The sequence below is a fragment of the Ctenopharyngodon idella genome, chromosome 17 (genome assembly GCF_019924925.1).
Source record: "Ctenopharyngodon idella isolate HZGC_01 chromosome 17, HZGC01, whole genome shotgun sequence".
Taxonomy (NCBI): Eukaryota; Metazoa; Chordata; class Actinopteri; order Cypriniformes; family Xenocyprididae; genus Ctenopharyngodon; species Ctenopharyngodon idella.
Window position 1 is genome coordinate 9,131,586 of NC_067236.1, and position 15,562 is coordinate 9,147,147.

At 35.9% G+C, this 15,562-nt stretch overlaps 1 protein-coding gene and 1 long non-coding RNA gene across 4 annotated transcripts in view; both read right to left on the minus strand.

Moving 5' to 3' along the window:
* Positions 1–55: 55 nt before the first annotated feature.
* LOC127498179 (uncharacterized) lies at positions 56–2,297 on the minus strand. The gene is made up of 2 exons (XR_007925825.1): positions 2,067–2,297; positions 56–1,428 (listed from the first exon to the last, which is right to left on the minus strand). It is a non-coding gene; the product is annotated as an uncharacterized LOC127498179 (long non-coding RNA).
* A 556-nt stretch (positions 2,298–2,853) lies between these two features.
* Positions 2,854–15,562, minus strand: part of arhgap5 (Rho GTPase activating protein 5) — a 33,882-nt gene continuing 21,173 nt past the window's right edge. For 2 of the 3 annotated variants that reach the window (XM_051867246.1, XM_051867247.1), the window contains exons 4-7: positions 10,213–10,290; positions 8,224–8,355; positions 4,977–5,082; positions 2,854–4,722 (exon numbers count right to left, since the gene is read on the minus strand). In XM_051867246.1, coding sequence (XP_051723206.1) covers positions 4,407–4,722; positions 4,977–5,082; positions 8,224–8,355; positions 10,213–10,290 — 632 coding nt within the window. In that variant the 3' untranslated portion in view covers positions 2,854–4,406. Of the gene's footprint in view, positions 4,723–4,976; positions 5,083–8,223; positions 8,356–10,212; positions 10,291–14,841; positions 15,137–15,562 lie in introns of those variants that run through there. The other variant, XM_051867248.1, reaches the window with a different exon arrangement.

The following is a 15,562-nucleotide window of genomic DNA, read 5'->3' on the forward strand; positions in this document are numbered from 1 at the left end:
AGTAAAATATTAATATATACATATGATTTATCATTATTCTCATAATACAGAAATGTTTTACTGTGTATAGGTAGTATAACATACTAGCATGATGTATAAATACATTACAGTTTAGTTTTTATGTTTTTATAACTTTTTTGCAATAAAGTAATGCGATATATGAGATTTGGGGGGAAAACAGAAACTGTTGCGAAAAAACGTGCTACGTAAAATCTTGTAACAAAACTCAATGGTACAAAAACATACTCTTCATTGTTTTACATACATGTATATGTGAAATATGATTAAGACATGTTCTTGTGAGATTCACGCATGTAGTGCATATTGCCAACAATTTGGGCAAATGAATCAGATTGATGAGCTTGTTGGACTTTTTCACCCAAAGAATTCAAAACTCATTTCTTTGTTTTATCTCAGGATCTAATGCTCTGATGTTTATTTTGGCAGAGGCCGAGAATGTCTCACTTTTCATTCAGTATATTTCTCCAGTTCTGTGTAGAACAAAAAAAAATAACAAATGTTTGTTCCCTGGCATGAGTGTGAATGAGTACACTGACAGATGTTTTAGTCAGCTGTATCATGTTGCATTGACCGTCTGCTTTAAATGTTTTAAATGTTTCTGCCTTTAAATGTTACACATCTTCATGTGTAAGGCCAAAAAACACCACCGCCCATGGATTTCGGCACAAATCTGAAAGCGTTAAAAAATGAACAGTGACACTGATGTGGTGAAATGCCACGCTTAAATTTGACATGCTTGTTTGGACAGCTGGCAGCCAGTCCCTCAGAGCTTTAAAAAATGTGATTTTATCATGTTAACATGTTCCTTAGAAAGTTTTGAATGAGCATAAATGCCATTTAAGATGAGGAAAATATATATATATGCATATACACATACACAGTATGATCTTTTTTTTTAACAAATATTTACTATTTATGATTAATCAATTCATAAGTAAATTCATAGTGATTTCTTCTGAACATCTCAAGACAACTCATTCAGTGTCAATCCTGCTGCCATATTGCTTTTTGCCCTCTTATACATGCTTTCAAATCTAATAACGAAATAAATCAAAATGTGGCAGTGTGCCATTTTAATGGGGAAATAGCAATGATGTGATTGTCATTTTTATTGTCAGTTTAGTCAGCGGTTTCTTTAAGATCGAGCAGCTGTAAGTGACTAACATTGTTCCCATCAGAACTGAACTGAACTCTCATGTTTTAGTGCAGTCTGTGGTTGGCAGCACCTCCAAGCATTAACCGTTCCCATGTACTTCTGTCATAAATTTTCCACCATGTTTACAAAAACAATGCAGATTTCCAATTATACAGTTAGCAAACACATATTTTATCTTTAGCATCCTTTGGTGGCTAATTTGCCCATTGTCATCATTTACTCACCCTCATGTAGTTCAGACTCCTTTTTTCCTGTAGAACACAAAAGAAGATATTTTGAAGATTGTTCATGCTACTGTTTCCACACAATGAAAGTGTATGGGGATCAGGTCCTGTCAAACTCCATAAAGGACAAAAAAAAAAAACCACTATAAACACATCATAAACCTGGTCTTTATGACCTATTCTTTATATTGTACTGATATCTTTATGTCATGAAATGACAAATTTAAGTTGAGGTCGTGGACAGGACATTCACTTATAGTATAGAAAAGAGCAGCTTGAACATTATGTTAGTCATACAGGTTTCGAAAGACATGAGATACTATTTTACCCAGATTTATGTTCAATAATCAGATTTTTCATTTTTTATAATTTCATTAATTAAAATGATATTACTATAACTATAATATTTGAATAAAAATATATTTTAACATACGCAAACATTTGTTAAATAATTAGGAACATTCTTTAAAAACTGGCACTCGACGGCAAATTTTGCCGTGTGATTTGCTAACCTCATATTTCACAAGAACTCCACCTCCAGCTAAGAGTAACTATATGATTTGTTACTCTTTACACAAGGCAAAGAAATTTGAGAGATCAAATTTACGAGTTCGAGAGTAAGAACAATCCCCCTTTCACTGTATGTGGCCGTTTCAAATTCTCACCTTTGATGGCAAAAGCTTTCAGCCAACTGAGAAAGTGAGTAAGCTGGAACATGACTTCCTTTCAAAGAAATGTCGAATATTTTATCATATACACTACATTTTGTGCTTGAGGCTAGTTGTGTTAGCATCTTCGTTGCAAAACATAAACACTTAAGGATTGTGACTACTGCCTAATAATGTAAACAAATCAAATTAAGTGCAGTAGCTACCGCACACTTGGATTGAGTTTGTGTAGTTTATAACCTCACCTCAAGGTGGCGTTCCTCATTCACAGGTCTGCAGCATAGAGCTCTCACTGACAAATGTGCGTCTTTCATAGGCGTCTTTATACCAAACGAACATTGCAGGCAGGGTGAAGTTCGGCTTCTTTTAAACTCCCAGCTGTCAATCTTGAGGTAAGATGATTTTATTGGTCACACTTCACAAAAAGGTCCCATTAGTTAACGTTTGTTAATGCATCAATGAGCAATGCATTTTATACAGCATTTATTAGTCTTTGACTTAATACATTGTTGATTGTTAGTCAGCTCAGGTCCATTAATAATGTTAACAGATGCATCATTTGATTTTAAGAAGTTATTATTAAATGTTACAATTAACATTACTCTGTATTTTAGAAATGGGAGTGGTGTATTTTTGGTCTTTGGGCGAGTTAGCTGGCCAATGAGCTGGTTTTGTTACGCAGATCTGGCAACCCTGGTTGCAGGGGACATTTTAAAGGCACGCTACCGTTGGTTGGTTATTTTCTTCATATAATGTGCGACTGAAAAATAACATCAGGCAAACATCATTTGTCAAAATCATTTATTTACTATAATACATAGCAGATGATGTTAAAATATTTAGTTTGTACATCATATGAGGCAGTCATATGAACATAATGTTGCTCTTTTTTAAAACTACACTAAATGGGATCCTAGCAGCTGCACACTTACCCTATTGAGCCCTTTCCTCCGTTTTAGTGAGTCAATTGAGATAAATCTTGTCATTTTTGTTCCCATCCATTCACATACAAGCTCTCGCATCACAACTAAACATCTCTGAGTTGTGCTGTATTCCACACAAAGACTGCAAGCTTTCTAAACAGCATCTGTTACAGTGGAACAAAATTCAGTACCATCTAATAAAAAAAAAGAAAAAAAAGTTTTATTCATATAGGGAATTAAGTACAGTCAATGGATCTAACCCCAAATTTTAATACATCATACCACAAAGAGATCTGATTATAGGTTTTACAAGATTATACAGAGCTCCAGTACCCCGTGATTTTTGTTTCATCAGCCATCAAATGATGCCGCCATTTATATATATTGTATATATATAGAGATATTTATATTTTCCTATTTTAGGGAAACAATTAAAGCCAAAATAATGATATTAAAATTCGAACTATGGCATGACACAAACAAACATATATAACAATTTTACCCCAGTTTAATGTTCCCTTAAACAAGTTAGGTTAAAAAAAAAAAAAAAAAGTCTTGCATAAAAACAGTTAAGCATTTACGGGTTTCCTCCGCGCTTACTCTTTCAGTTATTACAAGTGGCAAAGAACATGCAAATTCAGTTCACGAAATGAATCAACAGAACCATAGAAATTCCAAAGATGGTCTGTGGAACCGAAACGAACAAACATGAAACAAGACGGAGATAACCAGGAGTTCTTCTGAAGCCTGGATCTCTGAGATGTGCCAAATGGTTGCAGTGGGCTGTTTCCCTTTCTGTGGTTTCCAGAGTACGAGGGGCTCCTGGCTCAATGTCTGTAGGACAAAGTGCATCCTAGGCAGGCGCCCCTGATTTTATAAACTCATGTTAGTTCAATCCCAAATGCCTTGGGATACCACCACCCCAACAACGACTGCTGTCTTTAAGATAAAAATATCCTAAAAATATATCTTTAGTCCATTGTAAAATAAAAAGGGGACAAACAAGCAGAAAAATGGCACACTTTGCCATTATGGCAAGCCGTGCATGTGGTGTTGGTTTTAGTGAGTGATTGACAACTCCATTGTCTTTCAAAACAAAACAAAATAAAAGTTTTATAAATATATCTTCCTTAAGTTTGTGATGTTTGAAATTAGTCAATCTGCACATTTACTGTCAAATTTACATTGACATTTTCTTTACAATTTTTCTTTACAGTTTTTATTCACTCTCATTCAGTCTGGCTAAGGAACAAAAAAAGGGAAGGAAAAAAAAAAAAAAACAGGAAAAAAAGTCTTTTCTGCAAGTCACATTTTTTTGTACAAAAAAAAAGAGAATAATTTTCACTTCTTATTTTAAGAGGCTTACACGCACACATACAAGCATGTAGCAGTCAGCCAAATGTGAGCTGGGGGTCTATATGAGGGGTTCAGGGGGCAGCGGGTGCTGGATCTGCTGTGGTTGGAGGGGAGGAGGGAGCTGCAGGGCCAGCAGAGACTCTAAGCCGTGGCCGTGTGGAGGAGGAGTCCCCTCAGCACTGGAGGGCTCTGTGATGTCACCACCATAGAAGAAATACTGGCACTGCTGGATGAAGGTCTCGATGACAGACTGGTTGAGTTTGGTGGTGGACAGCGTGTCCTTGTTCTCAAAATCAGGCCTCATGAGCGTAGGCCAGAAACAGATGGAGAGATTGTCGGCTGTCATCAACGTGGTCTTACTATGCTGACTTACCCTGGTGGAGGAAGGAGATACAAATGAATTTACAATTTAACTATTTTTACATATATATTTTCACAAGATATATTATTATATTACACAATTTTGTCTTACATAATATATTTTCATAATGTTAACAAAATTGGGGGGGTGGGGGATTTCTGGGAATCAACCTCTTATAAATAACGATCACTGGGATGAATTATTTATTAACAAAGCATAAACAAAGAGAAACTATTTTTACTAAAGAGGGGGAAGCCGAAGCTTTACCTGTTGAGGTGACTGATGACATATTTGAAAACTTCATAGTTCACAGGAGGAAATTTTCTCACAATTTCCTTAAGCACCTGCAGTCTTTCGTAATGGTCTACGATTTCTAGAAAAGGACACATTGAACAAAATCATTAGACAGAGAAATGAGGAAATTCAAAATTTAAAATAGTTGTGGCATTAACTCCTTCCAGTTGATACAAAAACTTCCTGTTAGGGTTTATTTTGTCATAATAACTAGCTATTTATACATTAACCTGCTTATTACTTATTAAATAAATAAATTACTAAATAAAGACATGACATATTTGTAAATGACATTTTATTAAGGAAGCTATATATATATATATATATATATATATATATATATATATATATATATATATATACACACACACACACTTATATATACACTTACACGAGAGGCTGTGCTGTATCGTGAATAAGTCACGGCTAAAGGGCGTTGTTAGGCACGACGCGAAGCGGACTAGCAATACAGCACTAGCCTCTCGTACTTTATTGCTTTTATAAAACGGTTACCACACAATACAAATATTAAAGCCAAAAATATGTATCAATGCAACTTACATGAAGTAAACTTTCACTAAAAACCTTCCTTCTACCAGAAAAAATAGTCAGCAACAGCAACAGAAGTTACATTATTACGCCATTAGATGGCGGCAAAGACTGTCTTTATGAGTGTGTCAGTCAGTAGCAAAGATTTTTACATTGAAAAGACTGAATTGTTGCGAACACGGAACAAGACGCAACTGACAAATGCTTTGACTAGCGCTGTCAGTCATAGAAAAACCCCTTAACTGTTAAAAGGACAAGATAATACATCGGACATTTAAACAGATTTTTTATTATGAACATAGGACTGACCTGAAGGAAAATGCTAAATCTGAATGCAGGTAATAAACTCGCTCAATCGATCTCTTTCTTACAATACTCTTCTACATAATACAGTAAGCTTCAATGAACAATATCAACTGAGAACAAACAGTTCACATTGCTAAGAGTGGTTGCTAAGGGTTTTGTGTAGTGATACACAAAACCGTTGGAACACAGAAGTGATATAAGGATTATCATTATGGTCAATATCTGTCCATCCCTATATATTATCCAAAATGTTTAACCGCAAATTTACCCATCAGAATCCAGCATTCAGAGAGATGTGCAATCAGTGGAAAAAATTATGTTCAACAAGGACTGAACATGGAAAACTAAGCAGCACATAAGAAACCACTGTATTGTATACACTGTATATTTATTGTATTTTGTATATTTTATGTACATGTCATGTCTTGTGCACTGTCTGGAGTATGTACCAAAGACTTTCATCCACCACTTTTGGTGGTGTGACAATAAAGGTGATTTGATTTGAAACATTTAATCTTTTCCAGCAGAAAGACAATTATGAAGATTTGCAGTTGTGTGTTAAACATCATTAAAAAGAGATTTCTCTATAAGATGCAATGAGCTACAATTGCCTGGCCGAGAACATGCGAGGGGAGGGAAAAGATAAAGATGAAATATCAGTACGTTCATAGAGAACAGCATCCCAGCACTTAATGTCATTTATCTACAGCAGCAAGGATCAGAAATAACGAGGAGTACGTCACAGGGGGCCCTGGATTAGATTCAGCACTCGGAAGCATCAAACGGAAATGCAGATGCATTTAAATGACTTCTCAGCTACCTTGGGCTGGGATTAGACGGTGTGGTGATAGGATTAATATTGAACGTAGCTGAAAGCAGAAACCGGGTATGCAAAGGATAGAAAAAAAACTTGACCGCTGAAAAGACGAGCAGGTCTCTACTTGTTCTCATAGTTGTAGCAGACACACTTCCCGTCTTTCTTGTAGCCGCAACCTGTGCTGATGTGACAGGTGAATGCCTTTTCACTAAACCCACCTCATTTTGCCTCAACACACTGCCGCACACCTGCAGCTTGTGAAGACTAATGTATGAATGAGAGGCTGAGGTTAGAGCTAGAGTCAGACACATGATTACAGGTGGAGTCAACTACAGGTTGACTTACGCCTTCTTACACTAGCAATAAAATAGAGTGCTGCTAACCCAGATCTCAATCCTTGTGTGAAATGTGAAAATCAGCATATTAGTAGACTTGAGTAATGGCTGCTGAAAATTTAGCTTTGCCATCACAGGAATAAATTCCATTTTAAAATATATTTTACCAGACTCTGTCTAAATTGTTGGTGTGAAAATTATTGCAAATATTTTATTCATGTCTGTAAATCATGTCAAACTAAAAAAAAACTAAACTGAACTAAGTACACGCACACTCCCTGATTTGGTCCAAAAACACGCTTCAAACTCACAAAACTGGTAGAGTCAACACTACTGAAAAAGAAAAAAGAAAAATAATAATTCACACACTTTATTATTTAAAGGTAGGGTAGATCATTTTCAGAGAGGCTCCCACTCTCCCTTCAGTGCGTCTCCAAAGCCACGCCTCCTCCAAAACACATGAACGCGTACAGCAGAGAGCAAATAAAAGTGTCACAAGAGACAGCGTTAAACTACCTCATATCTCAAAGCACATAACATTACAATAATAATGAACAAACAACTTAAAGAGCACTAACCTGTACAACCTGACTGCTGCAACGCATAAATTCGAGTCACGAACTTCTCCAAGTATAACGTCACGAGTTTTCATCTCTTTCAAATTACGGTAGTTATAGCGTGAACGCAGCATAAGCTCGTTATTTTGGTACAGGAGGAACTGTAAAACGTGGCTGCTGTTTTGGTTGCGGTGCTCGTGACTGATGTCTCCCTCAACTCTGCATAGCATGAAACACGCTGATGATGAATGATGTCTGCGTGAACAGTGTGCACGAGGGTATGTAAAAACATACGTTGACAGGCAGGTAAGCCTTTGATCGAGGGATATGATCAGACTAACATTTTATGGTCCTACGCCTTCCACAGACGATATAAATGCATATAAATACATTTAGACCACTTAACTTAGGTGACTGCTATCAGGTTGTGAATAGACTTTCAACCAGCATAACAAAAAATGTTTTTGAAGCAAATCACCTACCCTGCCTTTAAGGTTTGATAAAGCATACCACTGAATGCTACACAACTGTCAGGTTTAATGAACATGTTGAAACAATATGCAACTAGTAAAATGAGACCATTCTAAAGCAGTCCATTACCACAAACCTCAGACAAAAGAGGAAATGATTGAGAAATTTAATGAATCGATACTTACTGGCTGCTTCCACTAGCTCTGGATGGAGAGAGTACGGTATGAGGGGGTCAGGGAGGTCAGCAAAGAAGGCCTTTAGGGCCCCAGCCACGGCGTTCACAGCTACATCCATCACTATCAGGTCAATGTTGTGGTCTGAGAGAAGAACGAAAATAGTGTGAGCTTGTGTAAGCATCCAACTGCCTTTATCAGTGATGGTAAAGCAACTAAAACGGATTTAACGGGATTGAGCAGAATAGAAGGAAAACTATGGGGGGGGAAAGGAAAATAAATAGGAATGAGAGAGGAAAGGGAGGAGAAAGAGAGGCTGTAAGAGCCGGGTTTAAGGTGAAATGACAGCTGTCAGATTAGATCTCTCCGCAAAGGCACTGAATGAACACAAGAAGGGGTAAAAGCACCCAATTCACAGTATCGTGAGGATGGAGAAGAATAAAAGAGAGAAAGACTAATGGCTCTGGGCCAGTGGGCAGACTGATGCCTATAGTGACTGTTTTGGGCAAGCAATGGCTCACTGAATGAATAATGTGGTCACTCGGCTGAAGATTTTCCAGAATGCAAATATAATAAATTTGGAAATACATCACAAAGTAAAGATGAGAAAGAGCTTTTGCTAAGCACAACAATTTTGATGCCACTGTTTTTAACTCAAGTGTTACATAACGTGCTAAAAGGTGCTTTTGCATGGATGCCAGACTTCCTTTATGAATAATCTTATCATTTGATTCCTGTCCATCAAGTTCCAAAGGAGAAGATAAAAAAAAAAAAATGAAATGAGATGAAGTAAAAGATTGCATTCACTGAATTATCTACAATAGTCACGGTTATTTATTATATAAGCCATTTTTTTCATTGAATTTGCAAAATAACTACATTATGATATAAACAGTTTCTGTGAAACAACATTACTCATGGCAAGGAATACATTTCGGTCATACCGCCCACCGCTAGCCTGTAACTGCCTCAATATATCGTCAGCGTAGTGACAATTTAATTCTGAGCTTTTAAAAAGAGAATATAACAGATCACTTTAATGTGTCACAAGGAGATTTAAGCTAAAAATGTCCTGCATAAGCTAATAACTAGTTCGAATCACAGCTTGATGGAGGCCTGCAGGCACCAAGCCAGTCAGAAGCCACAAATGTCAAGTTTGTTTTTACAGGAATGGTCCATTTACAGTGTGACAGATCATAATTGTGTAATTCAGGGCCTGTTTCTCATCATTCATGCTGGTGAATGTTGGTGAGTATTCACTAGTCTTGATAGTTATAAGTTAGAAATGATAAGAAAATAATGCATACAATACGTGTAACGCATTACGAAGTGCTTAATTACTGTAATTTAATTAGTTATGATGCAATTGCATAAAATACTGTATAGACTAAAAAAAACAACTCTACATAAACCAATTTAACATCAAAACTTAATGAGTAATTAATACAGTAATCTGATTACACTGTTGAAGATATAATTAGTAGCTTCAAACTATATAAATACTGCATACTACATAAATACATAAATATATATTTATATATTAAGCTATTATATAATCTTTATTAAATATCTGTTAATATTTAGTTAATAATATTAATTAATTAATTAATTAAAACAAAATTCTATATAAATACACACCCATCCATCCATATAATTTCATACAAATATCATTTTATATAAAATAATTATAGTGAATATATTTCAAATTAAAATTGAGTAAACAACTTACTCAGCCAAGAAAGCGGAGACTGTTTTCTGATGAATACTACTGTGTAGGGTTCGTCTTAAACAGAACCATAACGAATCTAAATGTTGACGAGATATCCACTCTGTGTGAGGTGGCCAACATCAAATATATAAATTAACCCTTCAAATTGGAGTTTATCAGGGGCTCCTATCCAATTTGTGAAATATCTTCTAACATGTGTCCTAGCCGCATGCATCAAACACCTGCAAATGAAGCCTAATTTCCCACAGAGCCCAGTTAAAATCAGTACGTACCCTGGTCGAATTGTTTCTGAATGTTGTCTTGATCCGTCTTGTTTCCACTCACTCGATAAAGGCCCTCTGTGGTGAGACCTGCAAATTAAGAGCGAAACTTCATTAAAATCAATCACGCAAAGGTTATGTGACAAAACCTCAGTGGAACAAAGCAGTTAGTGTTCTAAAAAACAGCTAAGGCTTAAAGCAACCATTTAAAAGGATGCAAAAATGAATGACATGGGTGTCAGTTCCACAGTTTCTTATTAAATATGGAGTGAATACAAATTAAGAAACACTGTGGAACAAACAGTAAAGGAAGAATTCACAAGTTAAGATACACCAAGTCCATATTTTCAATAGAAAATGGTGCTTGAAACAAAATGCATCTTTATGAACTCTGTGATGAACCTTTGTAATTTTATTCCAAGGACAATTTTTTTTTTTTTTTTTAATAGTTGGATGCAAACAATTCATTCAGGTATTTTTTTCCCCCCTAGAGAATGACAACAATTCAACATAAGTTTAGTTGAGTTAATTGTTCATGGATATTTAATGCCAGATACTCTGGTTTCAAAATAAATGAATATCATGATTATCTGCTTCTTCATAGCTTGAACTATAGGAAACTTCTTGAACGAACACATAATAAATCATAAAAAACATAATAAATTATAAATGAATTGACAAATCATAAATGAAACAATTAAAACAATTAATTTACACATAATAAATAATTAAAAACAATTAAAAATAAATACCCTTCCACATGGTCCTGAAGTGTCAATATAAAATCATTGTAATATCAATATATGAGCCCTAGACAATGTAGTAGTTTTATTTCAAAACTGAGATTACCCTGCTAGCCTTAACAGCTTTCACCTAAAGATTTGAATGTGACTTGTTGTATTTCTGCTGTTGTCGGTCTTAGCACAAATACTTTGGCTTCTGTATCCATCCGAGTACTTGATACATTCTGAAGTAATATGGATGTTCTTGTCAGTCACCGGTAAGAATGCGTCTGCCAAAACAGTACATCTTTGTGTCACATCAGTGAAAATGCTATCAATACAGGAGGTGTAAATCTTCCACAGAAGACCAAATATTACTGAGAGCAGGAAAGCTACAGCCTTCCCACATCACAGCAGCTCTTTTCCTACAACCTTTGCTCAAATATTTAAAAATCATGCACTCAACCCAGTAAACTGGGACACTCCAGATGGATGAGTGGACATACAAGCTGATGTCACCAAAAGAAAAGTAGGGCAGAAATGCAGATAATGCAGCAGAATTCAACCCACACTTCCCAGTTCCCTGCCCGATAACGCTGCAAGTATCTCTTTATTTTCATTATGTCTAATCTACTGTAGCTCGTTTATCAATCTAAAGATAGCTCTGTGAAGCCATGACCTTGTGCAGCTCTGCAGTGCTCTGGTGCACTGATGCAAAACACAGGGCCCCCACAGTCACTCTCAAAGCCTTGTGGGCTGCTAACTGCTACAAGTCAAAACCGCTGTGCATTCTTGAGATGCTCCCACATGTCAGAGCCGGTTCCTCCTCCAGAGCGGTGGGAGGCTACACAAAGGCCTGCCTCTTAACTTACCACGTGTTGCTACGGAAAGGGCAGGTGTAGTGACGAATGTGGGCTGTTTTACTGCCTTGGGTGAGTCACCCGCTTCCCTCAAACAAGTCAAAAAAAATTTAACTTTAGAAAAATCTTGAAACACTAGCCTTTTTTTAAATTCTCCACTGGACATGTTTGATGGAGTTCAGAGCTGAGCGATCTAGTTAATTTTTTTCTGCTTTTCTACAGTTACGGCTACAAACTTTCTCTGCCTCCCTACATTTTTGGGTGTGATTCATTGGCCAAAAAACAAAAACTTACTTAAATCTTTCCACTAAAACACATTTCAATGCTGTAAAATAGGACATGTGGAAAGTTAAGCAATGAAGCAAATAAATCTTTTAACTTAATGCTTTGCACTTATTCATTTGAATGAACATCTCCAAAGAAGTGAATGAAATGAATATTTGGCGCTCTCATACTTGCAAATGACAGTAACGTTAGGAGCTAGGGTAAAACTTAATGATCAAATAAAAATATCAGTCACAATATTAAATGTTAGTTTTTTTTTTTAATTCCAACAAAATATTATCAAATACAGTCAAACCAAAATTTATTCAGACACCTTGAACTTTTCATTCATTAATACAGTTTATTCACTATAGTTAAAAAAAAATTGGTAATAAAGAGTTAAACTGTGTCAGAAAAAATTTATCTTGATAATGTCAGATAACACTTAAGCAAAACTTAGTCAGGTCAAAGTGTCTGAATTTTTGGTTTCAAATTTTTATCGATTTTACTGGTAGTCCACTGTATGAAGAATTTTTGGGTATAATATGTCACAGTTTACTTTATTTTGCTATCCTCACTTACATAAATGAACTATAGTGTCCTGCACCCACTAGTAAAAATTTATCAAAAATGTCTGAATAATTTTTGGTTTGACTATATTCTGAGTCGAAAGAGCTTGTGCAAAAAGTATGTAGTTTTACACACACAAATGTGTGATATAAATAACACTCAAGTGAATAAACCTAAAAAACAAAAACAAAAAAGGAATCTAGATAAATTAGCCAAATTCATTTATTGCTTAATCGACCATTTTGCCCCATCCATGGTTGCTTGTTGTTTTGTGTTGTCATTGGCGAGCCATTGATGACTCATGGAGATTAAGTGATGGTTTGGTGAGGTTACCATGCAACGGCGTGGGTTTGGATCCAACCCTTTTTGTCAGGCCTGTCACATGTGAGAGCGTGAGCTCTGGCCTGGTGGTGTTATGCCCAGGCTGACACTGTGAACGGAGTGTGAGCTCACTTACAAGTGCAGGAACACATCGATACTAACCGCACTGTACCATATCAAAGTCAATGCCTTGAAGGAGTTCACACATACCGAACTGTCAGCCTGCTTGGGAATGTGTCAGCTTACTATTTCATATAGTGGATAAAGTGCAATTCAGTAAATACAGACATTTCCACTTCTTTGAGCTTTAGCCACTCAGGTTTCTAAAAATAACTTGATGTATAGTACAAACATTAGGGATGCAATTCTGGATGCACTTGGTCAAAAAACTAAACTGCAAATTACTTTTTTCTAATAACCACACTTTTATCTAAAGTAACACAGCAAAATCGAACAGAAAATATATTAATATATCAATATATTATTCTTTATTCAGTTCTATGCAACAGAATCAGATTTATTTTTTGACCAATTATCAAAAAGTATAGTCCTACAAAGCTATTATTAGAGAATGTGAGCAAATACGAGCTAAATACGAGCTTCCCGTGAGGACTTGAACGCAACAATAATCACAGCGACCAACAGCTGCTAGCCATAAAAGTAAAATCAGTCAGCATACAGATCCTGTGTAGCGTGTCAGTAATTTCAGACGTGATGATCTTATTTAGTCAAATGCTGCAAGGAAGGTCAATGTCAAAAGTGTGGTGAAAACAGTAACAGGAAGTCGTACTAAGGGAAGTGATCTTAACTTGGATGCATGTCTATTGTCCCCTCTAAGCCCATCCCATCCACCACTGGACTTTATCTGCACCTCCTCATCAGCAGATTACCATCACGCTCAACCTCAGTAGCAACAAAAGGCCACCGTGATACAGGAAATCACAAGCATTACCGCAGCAGGAAATGTCAAAATAGAGCCTATATGCAAAAACAGACCATAAATCAAATCAGGTACTCATATAAAACCCAGAAAATCACAATATAACAGGTTTATCAGTCTAGCTTTAGCAGTTGTCCTTCAATAGATGTGATTTCAAATCTGGCCTGAAATGATGCGAGACGACAAACACAAAAGGTCAGTATGGTAATGAAACCTGCCATTTTAAGCATTGCTGTTTTATCTCCTGATGAAGTGTTTACACAGCAGGAAGAAGACAATATGACAAAAAAAGTGCACTGCACACAGACTCGGATGCATGTCTGATGCTTCCTTAGGAAAACTAAAATGTCAGGTCGTTCATGAGTATTTGTTTTCAACAATGAGCATTAAGCCCTCCTAACAGCAGCGGAGCTAAATCATTTATTTTCAATGAGAGTTGGTGATGATTTCCAGTGACATGACAATGTAAGCACGTTTAGAGACTCAACAATGTTGAGATAACTTTTTTAATTTATGCAAATGAGCATCGTTGCAATGCAACGGCTACCACTAAAGCACAACAGTGACTGTTGCGAAAGGTTTTTTTTTTTTTTTTTTTAAATGGAAGTAATTTCCTGAATTAAAACCAACCAGCTTAGACATTACGTTACATGATGTAATTAGAATAAATGTCATCATTTTATTTTAATAATACAATATATTTGTATATTTAAGTTTATTGCAAAATAGTGAAATGTATACAATACAGATTAAAAGATTCAGATAAAATAAAAAAATACCCAAAGTTTTTGAAGTCTCTTAAGCTCACTAAGGCTGCATTTAATTGATCAAAAATACAGTAAAAACAGACATATTACAAAATATTATTACAATTTAAAATACTGTTTTCTATTTTAATATATTTTAAAATCTATTTATTCCTGTGATGGCAAAGCCAAAAGAATAGCATTCATTTCTATGGCAACAGCAACTTCTCTCATTGGTGGATCCGAGGTGCTGTCTGCGTCAGGATTGTGGGTAGCATAGTTTTTTTAATACTATACTATGCAGTAGTAAGTGAAGTTAAAAACTGTAGTTTCTATAGAAGCATATCCTATTATTTAACTGCATGTTTTATTTCACAAAATACACCTATATTATTGATACAGATCTATTTTGCCATGGAGAAAGTGAATGGGATATTTGCTTTCAGAATTCGAATGTTGCGCCCTATAGAAGTGAAGACAGTGGAGCCCATATCATCCATCTGTTGTGAGATACTGTAGATGAGTGTGGGAAAGAAGAAGTTAATGTTGCTGTGAGTGAATAATTTTCAGAAGCAAGAAAACAGATTTCTTGTTAAAATACAATGATATTATTTTTACTGGTAATACATCTTATTTTGTGATTACAGCGAGCAACAGTGGAGTGACCTGGCGACCTCCAGTGATAAAAATCACTGTCAACATGAATGCTTTAGGCTGGACTCTAGAGCATAATGGCAAATGTCATGCATCGTATTCCCATGTTACCACAATGTCTTGAAGGGGTTGTACAAAATGAAAGGGCAAAGCTCAGGGTTACAGCTTCTGTAAATGCTACAGCGCATGTCTGTGTAAAATCAATGTTCTTGCTTCAGAGCTGGGACAAACATCACACCGGGACTGCAACCTTTTCACTATAATGTTGTCATCAAATCCTTTCTG